The sequence below is a fragment of the Cibotium barometz genome, chromosome 30 (assembly GCF_041138505.1).
Source record: "Cibotium barometz isolate CiBa-2024 chromosome 30, ASM4113850v1, whole genome shotgun sequence".
NCBI classification, from domain to species: Eukaryota; Viridiplantae; Streptophyta; class Polypodiopsida; order Cyatheales; family Cibotiaceae; genus Cibotium; species Cibotium barometz.
Window position 1 is genome coordinate 45282977 of NC_141075.1, and position 24704 is coordinate 45307680.

Here is a 24704-nt window from a genome sequence, read left to right on the forward strand (position 1 = left end):
ACCAAAATCATGCTTGCCAAAACCATCAAAGGACCTCCTCCCTTAGTGTCTTACAAGAATCAATATTTGCTAGTAGCAGACACCTTTAAATACCCTCTTAAATACCTTGGTATTGAGCTACCTTCAAACCATAGATGGCACCAATGCACAATTCCTTGAATTGAGGTAGTCACAAGAGCATAATATGCATTTGAGAATGCAGGCAATGAAGTAGGAATCATAAAAAGTATATTTTTTATATTTTGGTCATGCCAAAGCTACTCTATGGCGTTGAGGTATGGAGTGGTAGCATCTTCACATCTACATGGAGCATATAAAGGATTCAAAAGAAGTTTCTTACACACTTCTTTAAGGTTAAACAACAAACCCCTACTACCCACTTCTCTTATTGGACTCCAACAATTTCCCCATTGAAGTCTCGAGGACACAAAGATAGGTAGACTATATTTTAAAGCTTCAAAAGTTACCTCATGGTGGCATGTTGCCATGGAAAGCTTGGGAAACAAGTTCCAGAACTCATAAGAGTAAGATACAAAGATAAAGGGAAACAAATGATGGTTTGCATGTTGGGATGCCTTGCACCTTCTTCGTGATGTGTCTGTTGATCCACTTGTCAATGAAGCTTTCCTTCACCGACAAAGCCTTACCAAATGGGAAACAAAATGTTGTTTTAGATATGCCCTCTATGCATAAATAATTGATCCTACCCACAAGCTTTCTTTCTTTTTAGAGTGAGGTTGTAGAACGACCCCATATGTGCGAAAGCTAGTACCACATTATATTATCCGCATCTAATTTAAAGGGTGTTTCAAAATGGTCGGGCTATTTTATGTCCTCTTTGAAAACTTCTTCACCCTATATTTTACATATCTTCCAAACATAAGGATCTACAAAGAAGAAGACATATGTAAAGGTCTTTATTATTTAACATTTTAATAGATAAAATGCCTACATGGAAGCTTTTGGAGAACTTTTGAATTTACCTATCATCTACACATTTAGATGGTTAATGTTTTCAAATAAACATGAGACTTTATTGACCCATATATTAACACTATTAAAATAAATGATTAGCCCGGCGTTCTACACTTTCATAAAAGGTACTAATGAGCATGCACACATTGTTCTCTTGGTGTACAGAGACATCGCAACACACTCTCTTGGAATGCCTAGCCTACAATACCATTCCCACATGTTTTCCTCACTTATTTGAGGAAAAACACAACATTTACTTTGTTTTCATAAAAGGGAAAAGCATTGCTTTGTGTGCCTTCATATCTCTCGCTCTCTTGGTTTTTGTCCTCATCTTTGCAGCATCCTCCTAGTTTGTGATTAATCTAAAACCATATGAATTTTTCTTGAATTTTCCTCTTTCCATTCAAACTGATTTTTGAGCCTCCCTTCAGGTAGCAAAAGGAGCCATTAGAGCTCTTAGATAGGAAGACATTTTCCACGACTCTAGCTAGTTTAGCAAGCAAAAAAAGCTGCAATACTAAAAAGCTTAGCAAGCAAAAAGCTGCAATATTGAAAACCTGTTACTAAAGATACAAACAAAAGCTATGCTAATAAAGAAAGTGTATGTAAAAAAGCTATAAGCAAAAGTTGATTATATTTTTGTAATGGTTGTAAAACTCATTAGTGCTAGCTAAAAACCTTTTTTTTAATAAATCAAAATAAGGACAACTTGATGGATTTTCATAACGAGAATGTGTATATACCAATTTTATGGCTAAACTATTCCTTGAAATAAGGGCTATGAAAACCCTTTGCCAATTTGTCTATTTGTTAACGTGATTGGGAAAATAACAAGAAGCCACCATTAGTTATAATAATAATTATTATATTTATCTTTAAGAACTAAGCGTATAATTCAAAAAACACGAAGAACTACACGAGGAAGACTGAAAGAAGGCGACCTGCAGGTCCTGCACTTCAACGTAGCAGAGCCGCAGGAGCTCTGTCGCCATAGCCCGGGCTCTACCCACTAGCTCAATCTATTCAGAACCCTAACCTCTGAATACAGGAGAAACGCCTTTCTGTGTAAATTGAAGCATGGCTCACGTCCCAGAAACCCTTCTGGGACGAGGATTTCCTGCGCATTTTTCTTTTCACACAGAAACTCTAAGTCAGAGCCCTGCAGTTGAAGCGTTTGGGCACAGTTCTGTTTTCTTTTCGTCTTCATTATCACCACATTCTTCTGCCAGTTCCAGGCTGCGATCAACATCTTTCCATAAGGGGAAATGCCTTTCAAGTCGAAGCTTCCCTGTTGAAGAAATATGGGTTTCCCATTTCGGAAAGGAGAAGCCCTTGTCTCTCCCTGCTGCACATGGCCGTGCATATGCATACGGTCGTGCATATGCACACGTCCGTACAACTGCTCAACCTAAGAGGGCATGGTCAGGCGTCTCATCCTCATCCAGGGAGTCTAATGGCTATGCTAGTAACCATGAAAGGGCTGGAAATGGGGCTTTTGCAAGTAGAAAGCTCTCCTCTAGCAATGATTGGGTAGAGCCTGATGCCTACAATGAGGCTAAGATCAAAGTGATTGGAGTTGGAGGAGGAGGCTCCAATGCCGTGAATCGAATGGTTGAGAGCGACATGCAAGGAGTTGAATTTTGGATTGTCAACACTGACATCCAAGCTATGAAGATGTCCCCATTGCCTCCGAACAACCATTTGCAAATAGGAGCACAGTTGACCAGGGGTCTTGGTGCAGGTGGCAAGCCAGAAATAGGTATGAATGCAGCAGAAGAGAGTAGAGCGTTGGTGGAGCAAGCTGTCAGTGGTGCGGACATGGTCTTTGTCACGGTTTGCCCTAAACAACTTTCTGTGTGAAATAAGTGGGCTGCTTTTCAAATTTCATTCATGTGTTATGTGACATGTCATCTTGCAAAGGCCAGTTCTTGTATGGAAGTGCATTGCTTCCACCCAAAAGCCGACAGCTTGTATGGTGGGGACTCGCTTCTCCAGGATGTGCCTGTTATGAGGGACTTGCGTTAGCATCTAAAGACCAATAAACAGTTTGTTGCCGGCTAACATCTAGATGTCATTTGATAGATGTGGTCATATGTGTTGTGGATTGGAAGGAGGAAACCTCTATCGCACATCAATACAAGGTTTTATGAAATGCGTGCCTGTCAGCAGGGCCCCGTTGTGGTCGCTTGCCAGGGATGGACAAGCAATCAACCATCCCAAGGGCGAGCAAGGTTCTGTGACCAGTCTAACTTTTGAAGATATCTTTTTATGCACAAATGTGCACCTAATTCTGAGTGCTGAATGACGGCACGAGTAGGGACCTACTATGTAAGCCCTTATTAACTAATTTCATGAACAACTTGACTAAGCTGTTTGATGGAAATCCTGTGCCGAAACTGAACAGATTGCCTGATCTGTAAACTCTTACATGTCCAAGAAGTAGCCTTTTTTTGTGGAGGACCTGCATAAGTTTTGATTCTCTAAGGGATATAATTCACTGTGCAGGCAGGCATGGGTGGTGGAACCGGTAGTGGAGCAGCACCTGTCATTGCTGGAGTTGCGAAGTCTCTTGGAATTTTGACAGTCGGGATTGTCACCACCCCTTTCTCTTTTGAAGGGCGTAGGAGAGCACTTCAGGCACAGGAAGGGATATCGGCTTTAAGATTTAATGTTGACACACTGATTACCATACCCAACGACAAACTGTTAACTGCTGTTTCACAGTCTACACCTGTCACAGAAGCCTTCAACCTTGCGGATGATATTCTTCGTCAAGGTGTCAAAGGCATATCAGACATTATCACGGTGTGTTGTTTTGGGTGCTGGCTGAACCTTTGTCTAGAAATCATGAAACTGGTGTTTTTTTTTTTGGTGGGTCGTTTTGAGGGTGGACGTCATTGAACTTGATTCCTGTGCAGGTGCCTGGCCTTGTCAATGTTGATTTTGCTGATGTACGAGCAATCATGTCTGATGCTGGGTCATCTCTAATGGGAATCGGGACTGCTAGTGGTTAGTCATTCTCAGCCTTTCATGCCAAATAGACCCGGAACTCAAGATGTTCCTTGAAGACTTCGCTTTGCGTAAAAGACACTCTCATCTGATTGCAAAAGGACTCCAAGCAAAAACAGGAACTAGGGGTTGAGGACTCTCCGTGTGGCTGGCCACTCTAGAGGGAGACAATAAGTCTTGCCAGGGTGGCCTCAAGAGCCATGCCATCTGTTTCTGATGCTGGGTCATCTATGATGGGAATCGAGACTGCAACAAGTCGTCACCCTTTCATGGAAAATAGACTCCGAACTCAAGTGTTCCTCAAAGACTTAACTTTTGCAAAGGACTCCAAATAAAATCAGGAACTAGGGGGAGAGGGATTTTTCTGTGTTTGGCCACTCTAGTGGGACGCTACATCATGTCAGGGGGCTCTTAAGAGCCATTTGATGTGCTACTGTGTACTGAACTGAAGGCAGGGCCAATTACATACTTAGCTTTGTCAGGAGAGCAAGGGTCATGGGATTGCTACTTTACTTTTAGCAAGCATTCGTAGGATTTGCACTCATTGATGCAAAAGGCTGGCCAACTTGTGTTAGTTGGACAAGGTTTTTTTCATGTAAATAGGCCTGTCCATCCCCCATTCAAGCATCTCATCTCTGAGTTTGGAGGTTGGATCCCAGGCATCAGTAGGAGCATCTAGGACCAAAACTAACACTCCACTTCCTAGAAGACAAAGGGAAATGGGGATTCTAGAGAATTCCAGGAGCTAGGCTGGTTTGATGAGGATTCAGATGGGGCAGGAAGACTAACAAATGGATAATTTGGGTACCGTTGGTCAAAGTTAACAAGGAAGGTAGGAAATTGTTATGTTCTAGGACCAAAACTAACACTCCAATTCCTAGAAGACAAAGGGAAATGAGGATTCTAGAGAATTCCAGGAGCTAGGCTGTTTTGATGAGGATTCAGATGGGGCAGGAAGACTAACAAATGGATAATTTGGGTACCGTTGGTCAAAGTTAACAAGGAAGGTAGGAAATTGTTATGTACACGAGGCTAACTTGAGGGTTAGATTGACGAATGTGAGAGTAAGCAAGTTGGTTATAGTGGCTAAGGCTCATAAGTTAATAATCCCATAAGTTATCGCTCATTATAACTCATAAGTGATTATGTAAATGGGATGAGCCTTTAGAGTGAATTATTGTAAAGGATAGTCTAAACTTAGACCATGGATGCAATTTACTCCTGATTGTTCATCCTTGACAGAGAGTCTATCGATGGCCCCTTGAGAAAAGTCTTGGTGGTATGGGATGCTAGGGCTGACTACTGTGAGTGTATATGAACAAAGCCGTAGCCCCTATGTTCATGGAGATCTTGTGTGTATGGGATCTATGGTTGGGTAGTGAGCTGGGTTGTGAAACCTTAATCTAGATACTGTTCTTGTGTTTGTCCTATGTTTTGTAGATCTTGGAAGGATTATGTTGTGGGAATCCCCTTACAGTGACGTAAGAAAGTCGAGGTCAAAGATTTATTGTAGATATCTCAATTTCATAATATAAGCAAAATACACCAAAAGGTGGGGGCACTTTTATGCTAAATATTAATAGTGATGAATGTGTGAATAAACAGGTGCTAGGTGGTTGTGTAAAGTGGCACCTAATAACTTAGTATTCTAGGCTTGAATAAAGCGGTTCTAGTGTGTGTGAACAATAGCTAGTGTGTGGGAACAACCTTTAAGAGGATCTTATGAAAGCAATGATGTATGTAGGTGACACCTCTTAGGGACACTTGGCATCATGGTTTGACATGTGGCATATGTGGTGGCAGCATACCCTGCCAGCTCTCCTTCTTTGCCTATTGTCCCACCACTTTGTGCGCACTGACCATCCACCATCACAGCCCTGGAACCTAATGCGACTGCCGCGCAGAGCTTGCCACCGCTTGTTTGCGCCACCATTGGCGGCAGAGGAGCTAGTGGCCAACAAACCACCACTGTGTAGCCATAGGGGCGGTGCTGTCACCTTGCCGGCTGCAATAGTACGGATAGAACCACCAACTTCGGCGGCTCTACTACCGAGTCAACCACTACCATTGGAATTTCTACCTAGCACCGGCGGCGCTTAGCCCACTTTTGCCACCACACATGTCATTACCTGGTTACTAATCTTCGGATTAGTGGGGCTAATCCACCAAGGTTAGGGGGCTTTGGGATTAGGAGGTTGTAGGCCGATGTTGGGTCTAAGGCTCAAATCTAATAATACTTGGGTAAAGGCTATTTATGGCACTTGGCTATTTATAGCATCAATGAGACCACTATATAAGCGAGGCCCTGGGTTATTATTCATCAGGAGTTAGTTGTGCGGTGCACTCTGATAGGTGTTTGCTTGGACCAGAGTTTCTACTCCTACCAAAACAAACATGGTAAAGCACAAATAGTCTTGTTGAGGGTCCCTGTGGGTAGGCACTGGCGGTATGGGCTGACTGGCATGTATCTATGGATTGGAGCCTTAGCCCCAGGCTCGGGGGTGGATCGAAGTACAGATCCTATGGTTGGGTGGTGAGCTAGCCTGCACCCTTTATGTTTGGTTAACCCTAATCTTGTGTTGGATTGTGTTTAGATGATTCTTGGCAAGACAGGTCTTGAGGGCTTGTTACAACACACCCCGAAGAGGCGGTTTGACTTTTGCGCTACCGATTGTCGGTGTTGCTGATTCTTCCGTCCTTGCCTTTGCACTCCGTGGTCCGTGTTCCTCAGTAGCTTCACTTCGCCATCATCATCAGCTACTCGAGATCTTGTTCATTGCTCACAAAACTTTGAGGTGAAATCAGTCCTAATCTTTTATAGGCTCTGCAACAACTCCGTGAATTGGCTGACCTGCTATATCGGCCAGCCAAAAAGCACAAACCCAAATATATGTGTAGCCGACTTTGTAACTATTTGGCCCTCCTAGCTCTATTTCACATGATGAAACCCATGCCCGGACACCAGGCAAGTGGAAGAAGACATGGGGACAGGGTCCATAAGGTTTGATTAAGAAAAAGCACCATTCTTCGTCAAAAAGCAAGAAAAAGCAAAAGGTCTAACAGGGTTGACCGCGAGCCAATGTTAGCATTATTCATCTCGTGGTAGTGTGCCCAAGCTATGTATCAGGGGTGCCCAGATTTATCCCAGGCAGCACCATATTTTTCCCTCATGTTTATGCCCTTGGTTGTAGGGTTGGCCACCCATTTTTCACATGTTTATTTTAGCTAGTCGTGAGTCTTTTCTGGAGCAAGTTGGCCAGCTTATTTTGGGGCTATATAAGGCTTGCCTCCTTCTCATTTGTACTCACCTTGACAGGGGCTTCCAAGCCCGGGTCCTCCCTTATGGGAGTAGTTGTTCATCATGCCCTCACCTACAGGGACCACCCCTTGCACAGGGCTGTTTGTATCATTGCTTCTTCATCGTTATGTAGATTCATTTCTTTCGCTCTGTGCCTATGTCTCATGCTTTCCGTTGCGCACTCTGACATGGTATCAGAGCACCAGGTTGAGGCTCTTCTATAGAAGGTGTTCTGGTGTTTTTATGAGAGAAGGATTTCTGTGTTTTTTGATACTGCTGTTTGCAGAGGAGGAGGGAACATTTTGGCCTTGTCTGGGGTGGCTGGAGGAGGTACAGGGCAGCCCCACTGGCTCCGTTTTCTGCAGGTCTGGGGCGGCCACAGGAGGTTCCCTTATGGCTGCATTTTCTGCCCTTGTGAGCCGGTGAAGGGCAGCCACCAATGGCAGCGTTTTGCAGGTCTCGGGCGGCCAGAGGAGGAACCGTGATGGCTGCACTTTCTGCAGATCTGGGGCGGCCAGAGGAGGTACTGACATGATGGCTGCGTTTTCCTCTACCACCCTCTCTTCTTTTTGGTACACGAGCTGCTTGCTGGTTACATCAGCGTTTTCTGTTACACTATCTCATCTGCATTTTTTGGAGGCAGTGGAGGCAGGTGTTCTTTTCCAGGAATGGTGCCTTCCCACATGGCTTTGAGCCCTTGCTCGGCTAATCTTTGCTTTGTCAGGGTTTTTCTGACTCATGGGTGCACACTTGGATTCAGATCCTCGAGGTGTGTGTGGAAGACAGTTAGTCCTTTCTCGGTGGAAGAGGGGTCTATGAGTTTGTGCCAGTTCAGCCTTGTTTTGCTGGTATACAGATGTTTTCTTTCAGGTTCTCAGGTTGTTCACCTCGAGAGGGGGATGTGGTTACTTGGCAACATGTGCCACTCCTATTCCCTAGGCAGTTGGCCTTCTGGATTACAGGGTACAGGCACATGAGTTTTCATCCCTAGGATAAGCATTGATTTGGGAGCTTGGTGTACAGGTTGATATCAGCATTCATGCTGCAGAGGCAGGCTAGGTCATTTGGTGACGAGAGTTGTTGTCGAGGTTCACAGGTACTTGCTCAATTGCAGGATGGGAATAGGATGCATGGCAGGTGTACAAGCTCATTGGATACAAATAGGTACCAGTGGAGCAGTAGTTTGAAGTAGATGATCGACATCAGATTGTGCTTTGGGATGATGAGTTGTGGATGGTTGGTTCCACATGGACATGTGACTGGTTGGTTGGGAGCTTGCCAACTGGGGTTGTCAGGTTTTGGCAAGAGAGCTTTCTTGAGCTCAGTGCAATAGTTAACACCAAAGAGCTCAGGGGGGTGTTGCTATGTAACTGGGTGACTCATGGGGGGGTGTGAGTAGTAGTCCTATCACACGATGGCGAGGTTGTGGATACAGGTGTTAAAGCTCAGGTGCCGACAGGATTGCCAGCTACAATGCTAGAGTTATGTTTTTTACACTTGGAGTGTTAGCAAGACACAAAGGCATTCTTGGACCTAGGGATACATGGAGATCCAGAAACCTAGTATCTGGAGATTGGTGCTCAACAAGCTCAGAGTTGGAGGCTTGAGTACCAGGGCTGATGTAGACATTGTGGGCCTCTAGAGTGTCTAGAGGTGGTGCGAGCAGGTCTAGGAGACAGTTTGGCGGTGTTCTCTAAGGAAGCATAAATTTTTTTCTTCTTGGAGGTAGAGTGTCAAATGACATCCTTTCTTGGACTGAAGAGGGAGCACATTGTGTGGACAGGTGTGACACATATTGGGTTGGAGATATGGACATCTGGTGGTTCATTTTTTGGATTTTGCTTGACTTCTGGATCGGGAGCAGTTTCTTGGAGTAAGTGGCAGAGGTAGGAGCAGATTGACTTCTCGACTTGCTTTGGAGGTTTCCTTTTCCAGCTCCTTAGACCGGTTTCACTCCTAGGATCTGAGAGGGGGTGTTAGCATTATTCGTCTCTTGGTAGTGTGTCCAAGTTATGTATCAGGGGTGCCCAGATTTATCCCGGGCAGCACCATATTTTTCCCTCATGTTCAGGCCCTTGGTTGTAGGGTTGGCCACCCGTTTTTCACATGGTTATTTTAGCTAGTCGTGAGTCTTTTATGGAGCAAGTCGGCTAGCTTATTTTGGGGCTATATAAGGCTTGCCTCCTTCTCATTTGTACTCACCTTGACAGGGGCTTCCAGGCCCGGGTCCTCCCTTATGGGAGTAGTTGTTCATCATGCCCTCACCTACGGGGACCACCCCTTGCACAGGGTTGTTTGTAGCATTGCTTCTTCATCATTGCGCAGTGGCGGGAGGAGATCGACTTCTCGACTTGCTTTGGAGGTTTCCTTTTCCAGCACCTTGGACCGGTTTCACTCCCAAGATTTGAGAGGGGGTGTTAGCATTATTCATCTCCTAGTAGTGTGCCCAAGTTATGTATCAGGGGTGCCCAGATTTATCCCAAGCAACACTATATTTTTCCCTCATGTTCAGGCCCTTGGCTGTAGGGTTGGCCACCCATTTTTCACATGTTTATTTTAGCTAGTCGTGAGTCTTTTTTGGAGCAAGTCGGCCAGCTTATTTTGGGGCTATATAAGGCTTGTGTCCTCCTCATTTGTACTCACCTTGACAGGGGCTTCCAGGCCTGGGTCCTCCCTTATGGGAGTAGTTGTTCATCATGCCCTCACCTACGGGGACCATCCCTTGCACAGGGTTGTTTGTATCATTGCTTCTTCATCATTATGCAGATTCATTTCTTTCTCTCTGTGCCTATGTCTCACGCTTTCTGCTGCGCACTCTGACAGCCAAGGGCACCATTAGAAAGAGAAGAGTGAGTTGGACCAAAAAGCTAAAAGTTGCTTTTTCAAAAAGCAGCTCCAGGGCCAAAAAGCAAGGCCTTGAAGCTAGAAAAACAAAACAAGAACTTTTGACTAAAGTTCAGTAGTATGTTACTATTAAAAAGACCAAAAGCAAAGTAAAAGGCAAAAGCATCACTTTTTGGCAAAAAGCAAGGCTTCCCCAAGTATAAAAGAAGCATGAGCCTCTCTTGAACATCAAGTTGAAGAAGAATCTCTTCATTGCATTGCCATCTTCGTTGAAGCGTGGAGATCATCTTCTCCATCATCATCTACTTGATCATGAACCAAATCATGGAATTTTTCATTGTTGCCTGTTGATTCAGAGTGCCTCCATCAACTACTGTGCCACGTCATCACCTGTCCGTACGACTGTACGTATATGTACAACCGTATGGAACTGTACGGATTGAAAATTTAGAAACCCAAAAACTGCTCCAAAAATTGCTTTTTCCATTCAAACAAGTTTTATATTAGTTTTCTTGCCAGAAAGAGCTTTTCCATGGTTTTCTTCATCGACAAAGCTGTAGGAGTTGTGGAGATTACTCATGGGATGAGCGAGTGATTCTTGGACTTGGATTTGGACTTGGACTTGGACTTGGACTTGGATCGGAACTTGGACTTGGATTTGGACTTGAACTTGGACTTGGACTTGGACTTGGACTTGGATCTGGACTTAGATTTGAACATTGGATTGGAACTTGAACTTGGAATTTGGATTTGGATTCATTGGACTTGGATTCATAGTCCTAGATGTATTACTGGAAGTATTTGTATCACTGTCGTGTGACGTGTCTTTGTCCTTCTTCTGAGATGAAGACTTGTCCTTGGTCTTGTCCTTCTTCTCAAATAAACAATCCTTGGACATATGTCCTCTCTTTCCACATGAGAAGCAACGACTTCACCTTTTTTCTGAATTGAAGTAAGTGCCTGATTAGAACTCTTGAGAGACACCTTGATCTTACCCCGAGAAGTGAGGACGGACTTTTCTTCCAAGAGAAGGGAGCTAAGGTCATCAAAATCCAATGGAGTGGTTGTGACCTGGCACCTCAAAGCTCGAGAAACCGCATCATACTCCGGGGGAAGCTTGGTGAGGATAAGTGCAGCCAGCTGGGCGGAGGACAAAGCAGAACCCATTGCCAGTTGGTCATGGATAACCTTGGCCTTCACGACGAAGGACTGCATAGAACTGCCAGCAGGAAATAACAGACCGTAGAGTTGCCCTTGCACAGTAACTGCCCGCATCGATGAATCTCGAGCAAAGAGAGAATTCATCCTCTTGATCCCTGGTCCACCTCCTCGAGTTGGAGTTGTGAGGACGCTCGGGCTTCTTCTCATTGCCCCAAACAATCTCCCACAAACCCTTGTGGATGAACTAGATCTGCATATTCAGCTTCCAATGGGCATAGCTGGTTTCGTCTAACTTGTCATCCTTGTTCGTATAGGGGGGAGCCATATCCACAGCAACAAAGTACACAAATCTCAGCACTCCAAGACTCCTCTCGAGCACTTTCCAACGAAGCGAGGCACCATGACCAATCAACCCCCTCTCAAATCTGAGAGAGAAAGAGACTGGGCAGCAGCAAAACAGTCCACCAAAACTCACCAGAAACACCCAACCAGAGGAAGGGGAAGCCAGGAAAGAAACAGAGATGTCGGGGCAGCTTGTAGTTTGTCAGGATGCACCACACGCGAAGAAACACCTTCCACTGCAGTCCATGCTGTAAAAACAGCCTTCAGATCTCACAAAACTGCTGTAAATGCATTTAGAAGCAAAAACGCAGCCAATAGAAGCTTGCAATTGATGCTTGGTAACCAAGCACAGGAGCAAGGCAGCCTGAAGAGGAAAACGCAGATGTGAGAAGCCTCCAGAAGAAAGAAAACACAGCTATGATGAGAAAACACAGCCACTGTTTTGATCTCCAGAAAATGCAGCCACTGTTTTGATCTCCAGAAAACGCAGCCACTGTTGTGAACTCCAGAAAATGCAGCTAGAGGGAAGGATCAAACTCGCAATGTAGAAGGCAGTGAGGTACCTAAGCGATTGATACCATGTTGGAGTATGTGCGAGCGGAAGCGTAGACAAAACAAGAGAGAGAAGGAGCAAAGGAGATAGAGAGGTTGTGGACAAGATCACCTTTTATAACAGCATGAACCTTTACAATGGCAATAGCCAACAAGGAATGTGTTAACACTATGCTTGGATTGGACTGACAACAAGTGAATATGAGAAGCCCCTTTTATAGTGAAGTGAGGGAGCTGGCCGACTGCTCACGACTTCCTAAAATAGGAGAAAATAGATAAAATTCCATAAAATAGGGAATGCCCAAATACACTGAGATGCACAAATTCTAACAGCTTTGATTGCTAATCTGGAACTGCCAAGGCGGAGGTTGTATTCGAGTAGAAGCTAGGGAGTAAACTCACAATGATGATTGATGAACTGTGTGGAGAAGGGGTTGGTCATGTATCTATATAGATCTGTATACGCGGGGCGGCCATGACATGACCACGTAAGTTGTGTCCTCTTGGTTGGGACAAATTTTTTTATATGTACACCTGCACCTACTCTGGGGCGCTGATGACGTGAGTAGGGATGTCGTAGCACCTAGTCCATGCTATGCATGATGAAGTTGATGATCTTATACTTCATGATTGGACAATCTTTGAGGTAAAGTTCGCACTTTTTGTATTCTTGTCTTTTACTTGTTTTGTTTTAGTGAATTAGTCACTTAAAGATTGTTTTTGCTAATTAGTTATTAAATTGTTAGAAATTCTTTTGTTGTGGTTCAATAAAGAATTTGTTTGTGTGCATGTGGGCGTGTGTGATTTAGCTATGTATTTGTCTATTTTTGCAAGTTATTATTACTATTATTATTATTTTTTCTCGGGTGTCTCTATTTTATTTTATTTTATTTTATTATTATTATTTTTTAAAATTTTGATTGTTTTTGGTGATTCTCTTCTTTCTTTTAAAATGATTTTTAAGTTCAGATTCATTTGGCCTTATGACGGTATTGTCTGGACATTACACACTAGGGCCTCTGTTGTGGGTGTGCCTGCCCATTAGGTATTTCTTCATTTTTCCCCTATTTTTTTCCCATGTATTTTCCCCCTGTTTTTTGAGGTCGTGGGGCAAGAGTATGCTGGTCGACTGTGATGACCTGGCCGACTGTTGTTTTTGGGTCGTGAGCAGTTGGGACTGCTGTCGGCCTGTTTTGGGCTGGCCGACCAGCAGCCTTGGACCATATATATAGTGGGCTTGGCCCCCACACCTCATGTATTGGGTATGTGTACCGGATCTTGTATATAGATCTGAGTTCATACAGCTTCTCTCTCTCTCTCTTCTGCGTTTGCTCTTCTCAACACAGTTCAACGTTTTCTAGGCTGGTGGTTCTCTCTTGCGTTTGCTCATCTTCATTGTATGTTGTGCTCTCAGCAGTTTGTCTCATCTCCGCCACGTATTCCGACATGGTATTAGAGTCCCAGGTGGCTTGAAGGTTGGAGACATTGGAGAGCTTGCCGGAGATTTGAAGAGCTTGCGGGGATGCTGGTTTTTTGGTGCTGATTGGAGATCTCTTGGGCTGTTCGAGACTTGGAGATTGGGTAGAAGGCGGCCATCACCGTTGGACAGCCACCTTGCATATTAGTTGTAGCCTCTTTTTCATTTTTTTTCCCACCCTCCATCCCTTCACAAGACTAAAGTAACCCCCTCGAGATGGCAGACTTGCTTAAGATGGTTGAGAAGCACGTGAAGATCCCTACTCTCCCCACATTCCCGGTGGATCGGCAGTTGGACGGGACCAACTATGGCATCTGGAAGGTTATGATGGAGTCTGTATTGGAGTCTTGTGACTTGGCTGATTTCATTATTGTTGGTGTTCCACGGCCAGAGTTGGAGGACGGAGAGTTGTTACCCTCTACTCGGAAAGAATGAGAGGCTCAGGCACAGTTGTGGGATCGTGTCAATGCCTGCGTGCGTTCTTTCATCTTCCTTAATTGCACACCACAAGTGATTAATCATATCAAACATATGACGCTGGACAGAGAGATTTGGCAACATTTGGCTTCTTTGTATAACAGGGTATCACCCATGAAGCGGATTTCTTTGGAAGTGCAGATGTGGGTGATGGATCCTGCAAAATCTTCGACGATGCGGGAGCACATCAACAAGTTGCAGGCTCTTCAGCAGGAGGTTCTTCAGGTTGGGAAGCAGATATCTTCAGAGGACATGGCCATCACTTTGCTGTCTCATCTGACTTCTCAGTACTCAGCTTTCTACTCCTCTTTGATCACCAATGGCAGGCTCAGACCATCACTTGGGAGGAGCTTGTGCCTATGGTCTTGGACCAGGAAAGGCATTTTTCGAACCCTCCACAAGACGGAGGTTCTAAGGTCTTGACTGGCCAACGGTCGCAAGGCTGCAGTAAGGGCAAAGGGAAGTTTTCACAAGAGAAGTCTTACGAGCAGGAGCCCGACGTGGATCGTGACGCCTTGAAGGCAAAGAGGATCTGTAACAATTGTGGTGAGAAAGGCGGCTATTGGAGAAAATGTGCTAAGCGGAGCATCGAGTAGGTTGCAGATTCCTCAGCAGTAACCGTGAAGACTCCAGCTTTTGTGCACTTGGAGATTATGGATAGCGGCGTTTCATCTTCTTCAAGTAGGGAGGCGGTTGGAATCACCGCTAGGGATACTCAGGATTGGATTCTAGACAGTGGTGCGTCTAGGCACATGACTCCTTCTCGAGAGTTATTACAAGATCTTCAAAGGCACGCAGGTTACATCCGGATTGGTGACGGGTCCACTATCCCTATTCACAGTGAGCGCAGGTTAGAGATCGTTCCTGATGGCAGAGGGGGGAAGCATTCCTCCCAGGTTCTTTTTGTTCCATCTCTTGGTTTTCATATGTTGTCAGTGCATGAGGTTTGCAAGATTGGTGTATGGGTGGAGTTTGAGGAGCATTTTGTTGCTCTTCGGGACAAAGCGACAAGCCAAGTTATATGGGAAGGTGGAGTGGAGAATGGGATTTACAAACTCTCAACACTCTCTCTTTCAGGTTCTTAGTTAGGTGATGTGTGGCAGTTTCGTCATGACCACTTGAATGTGGATACGCTGCAGTGGCAGGCTTGCCAAATGATGGCAGCAAGCAGGAACACTCCAGTTCTTGCATTCGTTAGACAGAGGAGCCTTTACAGGTGAACTATGCTCTAATGTCTCGTATCAGTCGGGACAAAGAGCCTCCTGCAGTTGAGGAAGCTCTTTCCCACGGGACTTGTAGGAAAGCCAAGCATGTGGCATATGGTGACTTGTAGGTGGAGGTGGATGTTGAGCAGCCTCCAGGCTTTGAGGTTCCGGGTTCAGAGGGGGTGGTTTACAAGTTTCGGAAGGCCTTGAATGGTCTTCAGCAGGTCCCAGGACTTGGCATACCAAAGTTACAGTTGATGATCCTTATGAGCATGTCAATGCCTCTTTGTATCGTTGTATCGGAAGCAGTTTGGTTCATTGATTTGGTTGCTGAACACAAGATTGAACTTCAGCTTCCCGGTGGGGTTGTTGAGCTCATTTTTGCAGACGCCTTCGAAGACTCATTGGGACGTAGGATTGCGGATCTTACGGTTTCTGCAGCGTAACAAAGGATCTTGGACTCTTCTATCATACTAGAGGAGGAACGACGGATGGAGTCAGACTCCATGCTTGGAGTGACTCAGACTGGGAGGAGATCCAGACACGAGGAGATTTACATTAGGCTATGGTTTTACCCTCGGCTCAGGAGCTATTTCATGGAGCAGCAAGAGGCAGCCAACTTTTGCCTTGTAGTCTAAAGAGGCAGAGTACCGGGCTGCTTGTGGTGCGGCTTGCCAGGTGGTGCGGTTGTAGAGGTTACTTGGCGGGATTGGATTTCCATTGGCGGAACCCATGGACATCCATAGTCACTTTGTTCGTGATAAGTTTTTTGCTGATGACATCTTGCTAGAGTTTTGTTCAATGGAGGACAATGTGGCTGACCTCTTCACGAAGTCTCTACCTCAGGCGATGCTCCGGTAGCACTCCAGCTCACTGGGGTTGGTTCCACATCTAGGTGCTGACGGGGTGTGTTAGCAGTCATCTCTTGTCTGTACTTTACACACTAGGGTCTCTGTTGTGGGTGTGCCCGCCCATTAGGTGTTTCTCCGAAAAAGCTAAACAACCAAATATTTTGAGATGTACCTGAGGCTTGAGTCCATGAAAGGCTCCATATGGGGTGATGCCTGGTGTCTTGCTACGTTGTGCTCTTAGTAGTTTGTTTCATATCCGTTGCGTATTCCGATAGGTATATATATGTCATAAGTCGGTGCCACCATCCACGGTGTAGACTGAGCCCATAAAGATGAACTAGAGACAGGTTTTCCACCTCCCATGGCTATCCGGTCTCATATTAGGCCCTATTCGGGCCCTCTAATGTGAGGAGAGGGTGTGCAAGAGTAAAGCCTACCTACTTCACGTGTGGACCATTGTGAGATAACGATTGAGTTTAGTATGTATCCTATTTGGCAATGTGCCAAATCTAATCCAAGCCGTCTCTAAATCATTTGGCTTCCTGGGCCATCTCCTCGTGTGAATATGGGGATGCTGGGCACTCAGGCTGCCCAACCATGACTACTCATAATGGGAGCCGTACAAACATGAGCTAGCCGGTGCCTGAACAATACAATATGAGGGTGGAGCATTGATATGTCCCTCTCCCCCAAGTTTTGATTTTCCCCAACTTTCCATGTTATCTCTTCCAAATCTATCCCAAGTTTCTCTTCTTTTTTTCAAACCTTATTCATCATTTTTATATACATCTGCTATGGAATGTTAAAGATGCGCCGTTCCCTGGCTGTTTCCATTTCCTAGTTTTAGGCTGTTTCTGTTGCAAAGACATCATATGTTTCCGTTTCATGCAATTATGGCTAAACTACATAAAGTTTGTCACTTTTGCTTTTATAGAAGCAGGGGACTACATGCAGCTATAGATAAGATCAGTTGGCCACTTGCAGGTTTCAGTTATGGGCAGCTACGATGTAAATAAGATGAGTAATTAATGTTGCAACTTTCATGTGATGGCTTTGTTGTGTTGACAGAGAGTCTATGGTTTGTTTTTTTTTTGGCAGGGAAGTTCAGGGCAAGAGATGCAGCAATGAATGCAATCCAATCACCTCTTCTTGACGTTGGCATTGAGCGTGCTACGGGCATTGTCTGGAATATCACTGGAGGCACTGACTTGACACTGTTGGAGGTGAGCTTTCCCTGAATTTCAGCCTTCAGAAATTGGTCTTATCCCCCAAAAAATCATATGAGGACATTGATTTGGTAGTTTCAAGCTGGGCAACAAATGCCCCATCTGTTAGCCATGCAGTATCAAAGGAATCCAATTTTGGCTGAGGGGTGTGAGTTTTTTTTTTTTTTCCAGAAAGAGACTTCTATTAAGTATGAGAAAAACATACAACAATCACAGCTATAAGCCGGGAAAGAATAGAATCACCCCAATATGTAAGGTGATTTCAACCACTGAGGAGCATCATGATGCCATGTAAGACCTATGGTACTAGAGGAAAAGAAGATGCCGTGGTCCCACTCCCGCATAAACATCATGTGCTTCGCTTGCGCAGAACAAGAGGGCCCCTGAATGCGAGGATAGTCTTCGCGAAAGGTCCCAGAAAGCCACTCATGCGGAATAGCTGCATCAAAATAATGCGAGAGCCCCTAAGATGCTGAATGGATGCAGCTCTCCGATCCTCTGGAAGACTCTTAAAGGTCTTCCAAGCAAGAACTGTGTGCACATCTCTCCTATCTTGACCACTGCATGTAATGAGATGCACCAAGTGGCCGACCAACCTCATCCCTAATGAGCTCGTTCCACATAATAGGTTGTCGGTTAGCCTCATCCAAAGACCTAGGAGGCCTTTGTCGCAAAAAAGACCTCATGCTTCTCCATGCTCTGACAATGGCTGCAATAAGAGGGGAAGATGGTGCCCTAAAATCAGCCTTTGTGAACAAAAAACGTATGCTGGGCATCGAGTCTCTCCCGACCTTGGGTGTACATCCGGAAATCTGAGACAAGAAAAAATCCTTCCAAGGCTCAGTGCCTGGTAGGAACTTTGACCACAAGTTTGCAAAGCAACGCCTTGCATTGAACATCCGGATCGATAATATTCAAGCCTCCCTCTTGTTTGGGCTGAATAACTGTGAGCCAAGCTACCCTGGCACGAGTGTCTGAGGTGCCATCCAAACCCGACCAAAGAAAATTGCGGATCAATCTCCGCAATTGGCCAATGCACGCACGAGAGAAGCACCAACAAGAGGCAATAAACCAAGCTGAGGCAAGCAATACCTGATTAGCCACCAAAGCTTTGGAAGCTAAATCTAATCTCCTGGAGCTCCAATGGAGGAGCTTCTTCTGGATACTCATAAGTACTGGAGAAAACTGCTGTGTAGGAGAAATATCAATCCCAACTTGGCATCCCATATATCTAGCAGTACATCCTCTGCTGATCCAAGTAAAACCAAGCTCTGCACCCCAAGCACTCTCGGTGAATCACTAACCCAAAAACCAACAGATTTGTGCTAATTAATGAGTGTCCCTGCTGCCAAACAGAACTTCTCTAGTGCTACCCGGAAGGAACATAAGCATATATGTGAAGCCTCCAAGAACATGGCTGTGTCATCAGCTAACTCAGAGTCAACCAATTCCTCTTGACTACGAAGAGGCAACCTCAATCTCGAAATACCAACAGTGGAGCAAAGAAAGATGCTCATGGCCTCTGCAACTATGATATATAATAATGGGGCTAAAGAGCAGCCCTGCCAATAAGATAAATAAGTCCCTCAGTGAGAGAAGAAGGCATAGAACCCGTGTCCCACATCTCATGCAGAGCCGATGTGATCTCAGTCCCAATCTCATGCCAAAAAGTAATGAAAAAAACAGGGGAGAAGCCATCCTCCCTTGGACACTTACCACAAGGTAAGGCATGAAGAGCATGACTGAACTCCTGCATAGAGAAAGGGGCATCCAGAGCGGCACACATCTCCTCAGTGATCAAATGTGGCAATGCATTCCAAACCTTCCTCTGTGCCCTATGTCTCAAATCGCAGTGCGGCTCAGGCTTCAGTACTAAGAAGCTGGCGATAGAAATCAGTGGCAATCTGTCTAACCATAAGAGGATCTGTGTGAAGAGTGCCATGTGAATCCTGCAATTGCCTGACACTATCTCTGGCATGAGATGGGCCGTGAGTAGCAAAGAAATGTTTGTTACATCTGTCACCCATCTGTATCCAAAAGGATTCTTGGGCATGGAAACGGTACTCCACGCGTTGCTCAAGAGAGTGATGAAGTTTTGCCCTAACAATACATAAAGAATCTGCAACCCATTGAGCACGAGGATGTTTCTCGTGCTCTTTCTGCAAGGCAGCCAATCTACGTCTAATAGCCCTTTCTAAATCCAAGGCCTCTTGCCTCTTAGACAGGGCACATGTGTGATAAAAGTCACTAATATCACAGAGAGTAGAGGCCAGACTTTGAGAGGCCTATAATAAATCATGAGATTTCCAAATATCAAGCATACGACGCGATAGCTCTACATATGAAAACAAATGATCAGGGATGCGTACATGGGGTGCTGATCCATGGCAATTCGGATCTCTAATACATAAAACCACTGGGCAATGATCTGATTTAGAGGTGCCTGTAGCAATAAAAGTATGCCCATCTCTGTCAAGCACCCAATCATCCACATAAAATCTGTCTAACCGTGCATAGATACATCCTGCATCTCTTCTCCTGTTAGACCATGAATAAAGAAGAGTGGATGAACTCCTCAAAATGTCATCCTCATGCCAACAATCTTTGCCATGAATGGAGAGTATAAACCTCTCCCAAGACGCTCTTTCAAGAGGATGCACCAAGCCCTCGTGTCCACCTCTTTTATCCGTTGGCATCTCAACCATGTTAAAATCCCTACCAATAATCCAATGGTCAGCAAAGTAGTACCCTGCATAAGAAGGATCCACTGCGCTCTCACAGGCAAAATGACACCATGTCCCATGATGCAAGGCAAGATCAAAGCTGAAACAGAGATACAGACACCACCCTTGGTACCAAAAGTTGGTGACCAAAAGGTGTGTCCCGAGAGAAGCTTGCTTGATCTCCCACACTGGCTAGCATTAAGTTCATGCTCTTGCAAGAGCGACACATCCATAGGTCCACCTGTGACTGCACAATGGAGCTGGGTTTTTACAATTTGTTTCCGCCGACATGGAAAAAAACCCCCAAGACCCTGAATGTTCCAAGAGACAATCCACATAAGGATTGAGAGTAGGAACGACCAGATCTCGTGGTGGACGTTGGACCCCCTTTAGAGGCGGAAGTACGTCTCGGATAGGTGAGCCGTAAGGGAGGGGAAATCTGACGATGTAAACCTTACCTCTCTCTCTCCCACTCTCTGGGGAAAAGCCAGGGCTAGTCCTTAGAACTGGAGAGGTACCATGACAATGCGAATGCGCAACATCATCCTCAAGGGTACAATCATCTTGTAACTGTAATGCAGCATCCTCCTCTGAAGGATCCAGATCATGTGCCTACAAAGCCTCATCCTCCAAAGAAGGATCAACATCCTGTGAGGCAAGAGCTGCATAGGGGTTAGGGTGCTCCATAAGGGGTGTGGGTGAAGGGGCAGGTACGGGGGTCCGAGGGTGCCTGCCATCCCTAACCACAACCCAACGCTGTGTGGTATGTTGTGGCAAAGGAGCAACTGGAGTATCGGCAACTGCAGAAGGCCTCTGATGGGCAGGACCATGCTGCCTCCTAGCATGGCCCCTCGATCTCGGACGATCTCTAGCAATGTGACCCTGTCGATGGCAAATCCGACACTGGTCAGGTTTGCCTGCAATCTCCATCCTCTGGCGGAAATGAGATCCGTCAGGTCTCTAAAGCATAACATGATCATCAGTAATCGATGGATTAGGAACAAGCACAAGGACCCGGGGTACACCATCAAGAGTGGCGGTAACGGCCGCCGAAGCTGAGGCGGGAGAGCTCGGAAGGACTCGTACCTCTAGAACTTGGCCAAAGGATGCCCCTATGGAAGCTAAAAGCTTCCAATAGGACCGAGGAAGAGCAGGGAACCGTAGTGAGACCGGGGTAAGGCGCTGATCCCCCGCCACTGGATCAATGCCCACCTGGTACTGAAAGAAGAAAATCTTCCTAGGACCAAGAGGGAAGGGACTGCTAGCCAAAACCTGAGAAGTAGCTTCTGAAGAATGAAAGTCCACCTGGAAGAAGCCTCGACCAAGCAAACGAGTATCCTGGAAGTGCACAGTAAGCTCCAAAGGGAGAGCTGCTAGAAGCCATTCATGGGCCTGCGAACGAGAGGGGTGGGAACCATAAACTCTCGCAACAAGGGTGGTATGGACCTCAAGGTCAATGTCATGCTGAAGAGAGGTGAGCTCGTCTTGTGAAAAATTGATGATTCTCCCAGCCAGTGGGGGTGACGAAAGATTGGCTGCGGCAGAAGAAGCCATAAAGCCAATCAAAAAAATGGGCGGCCGACTTGAATCCAGATAAAATTGCTGCTGATAAAGAGGCGGGTGCCCCAGTGCAGAAGAGGGGGCAAAGGCGGGAGCAGCTGGGGTAGCAAAGGCAGTGGGGGGCAGCAGAGGGGCAGGTGGGGACTGCAGATGGGCAGCAGAGGGGCAGGCAGGGGCAGCAGATGGGGAGGCGGGGGGCTGCAGAAGGGCTGGCAGGAGCAGCAGGAGGGCAGGCGGGGGCTGTAGAGGGGCAGGCGGAGGCAGCAGAGGGCAGGTGGGGGCAGGAAAATCAGCAGTGCAAGCTCACTCGTCACTTCAGTTCTCCTTACAGCCCACCGCAAACCAACATTGATTCTGTTCTCTCCGCGTCAAATATTGGCTCTGATACCAATGTAAGATCTCCACACCTGGTGTGTGAGTTTTGAACCGAGCTTGAAAAAGAGGTTAGTTTGCGCAGTTCACACATTTTCAAGGTGGTGAGAAAAGCAACACATTGAAGAACATCGTGCAGTAGTCGGATGCTGTGAGATGCAAGAGCAAATTGAGGAATCACTAGCATGGGTTGGTTTGAGAAGAATGCCATAAACCCATACCCTCTTTGGCATAGCTTCTAATGGGTTCCAAGAGGCGTAGGGAAATGGATTGAAGATGGAGCTGGGGTTGGGGCTGGATACAAATTTTAGACACAGGAGCAGTGCTTGTGTCCAGCCCGAACCAGGAGTGAGTGGTGAGCAGGCCTCTTAGGTTACAGGTTGAGCAAGTTTGAAAGTAGGTGCTGTTGAGCCATGTCCCAGCACCCCAAAACATACCCAAAATATCTCTTGGTCCCTATTACTTTTTGGCAAAAAAAACTGCTTTTAAGTTTGGATCTTTACTGGATACAAATGGTGCAGTGTGCTACTCTTATTATGTGACCGTTTGTGCATTGAGCAAAGCACAAGTAAAAAATAGCAACCATTTGTGGCATATTGATTAGATTTTATTGGCAATTACAATGCATTCCTGGCCGGATGGAAAATGACGTTACATCACAAAGTTGCTTTAAGAAGGGAGCATGCAAGGGAGCGGTTGGGAGACGAGCCATAGATTCCATGACAATGATGATGACGGTGAATGGAACATGCAAGAGATTGGTGTCATTTTCTTTTTTTTTGTAGTGTGTTGGAAAGGCTGTGACATATCCCTTTGTAATGCATCTGCCTTGCAGGTAAATGCTGCAGCAGAGGTCATCTACAATCTTGTTGATTCCAATGCCAATTTGATATTTGGAGCTGTTGTTGATGAATCATATAGTGGGCAGGTAAGACTGTTGAGTTTATGAAGCGAGATCCATGATTAGCTTGCGTTATCCTCAAGTTTATATTCATTCAAGCATCATCTATGGATATGTTAGGAGGAATGGATGTGAAAGTTGTTGACGTCTAGATACTTTGCTGGGATCTAAAGCCAGCAGTTGCTTGAAATGTCAATTTGAATTTAAATAGCTAGAGGAACTGGCTTATATAAAGCTATTAAGGAGTTGGGAGTGGCCATGATCGACCTATGGTGTGTGCAGTGTGCCAAGGCAGCTTGCCCGCCATCCTGCTGCACATATTGGTCTTTCAATATGAGATTGTATGAGCTGCTAGTACACAAGCTCCATTGTATCTCTTAGATGTCAGAAGCTGCACATGTTAAGAACTATTACAAGCCAGATAATCAGGTGTACTGCAATGTAGGCATGGCTTCTTTGGCTGCATTTGGTCCCTTCCAATGTGACCTCGCCCATAGTAGAAGCACCTGCTTTGGCCTCCTTAAGAGTCATGGCTGTCCTTGCTACCACTTTTGCTAGAATTAAACTTCCTCTTCGCTGCCTCTCATTTGAAAGGACAAAGATATTCTCCTCCTTTTCATGAAGGTGCTGTTTGTCTGTCCCTTGATAGACATCCAGAGCATACACTAGGATCTTTGAAGGATGGTTGTTTTCAGCTGGCAGCACTTCCTTGGGGCTGTGAGAAGAATTTTTGTTGTCACAGGTGAGCATCACTCTTGTTGCAACTGGATTCAAAGGACGCGAAGAAGCTGAAAAAGCAGGCTCCAAGGTATAAGTGTCTCATGGTTTTATGTTGATGGTACTAATGTGGGTAAAGTCTCCTTTCTTTTCAATTCTAATTTTTCTCTCATGTTTGTTTTCCTGATTCCTGACATTGCTTCTCCACTGGGCAGCAAATGTCGGGTCGGGTGACTCCCGTTGGTCTTCCACCGAGCTTGGGCAACGGAGTAGGCATTGAAATACCAGAGTTTCTTAGAAGACGTGCTCGCAGGGTTTGATTTTCTGACGGGTGTAAGAAGCACACTTACTTTTCCCAAATGGGAACAATTGGCTTTGTCACTTTGAGCAAGGACTCCGTATACTAGAGTTCAAAGCATACGTGCTTCCTTGGCATGGTGATCTCTTGTAATTTTAAAATGGTATTTCGTTGTCTTTTTTTATTTTGATTTCTAGTTTCACATGGATTTCCTGTGCATCTGACTCCTGTGGATTGTTTTGAGATGCATAGAAAGTTCTGAGAGAACAGGATCAAGTCTGTATGCAAATTAGAGTATTTTTGGGGGAAAAAGCCGCAGTTTTATCAATCATTTCGAAACGCTTGGTATTTTTGTTGCCATTGTCTGGGGGAATAGACCATCAGTTCTGCAATATTGAATGAAATGCACAGTAGCCTGTTTATTCTCTAAGATTTACAGGTAGAGTCTGGTGAGACCCAGTCAGCTAGGAAAGTGGTAGTGTGCCTGGGAGGAGTAGAGGTTTCTGGAAGGGCGTGTGGTGGTGTGAATCAAGGTGGAATAGGTAGTCCCAAGGGTGGTGGCACTTAATCTGGTGGGTGAATGCCTTGAATTGGCAACCCTCAATACTTGGAAGAGATGTGTCTGAATTGTGGGCATTATTAGAAGTGGTTTATGAAAAGAGAAATGCCAAAAAGTATTTGGTCTGAATTATGGGCATTATTAAAAGTGGTTTATG

General features: G+C 45.5%; 1 protein-coding gene across 2 annotated transcripts; it reads left to right on the forward strand.

Moving 5' to 3' along the window:
• Nucleotides 1-1899: 1899 nt before the first annotated feature.
• Nucleotides 1900-24172, forward strand: LOC147621545 (cell division protein FtsZ homolog 2-2, chloroplastic-like). Of its 2 annotated transcripts, XM_086824313.1 has the most exons (8): nt 2596-2808; nt 3058-3206; nt 3485-3780; nt 3894-3984; nt 17290-17414; nt 22908-23000; nt 23716-23781; nt 23906-24172. In XM_086824313.1, the coding sequence occupies exons 1-8, from the start codon at nt 2741-2743 to the stop codon at nt 24008-24010; spliced, it is 993 nt and encodes a 330-aa protein (XP_086680439.1). In that variant the 5' UTR covers nt 2596-2740; the 3' UTR covers nt 24011-24172. The 2 variants fall into 2 exon arrangements, with proteins under 2 accessions (XP_086680438.1, XP_086680439.1); XM_086824312.1 differs by lacking the exon at nt 3058-3206 and having other exon boundaries at nt 1900-2808; nt 3481-3780.
• Nucleotides 24173-24704: the final 532 nt, after the last annotated feature.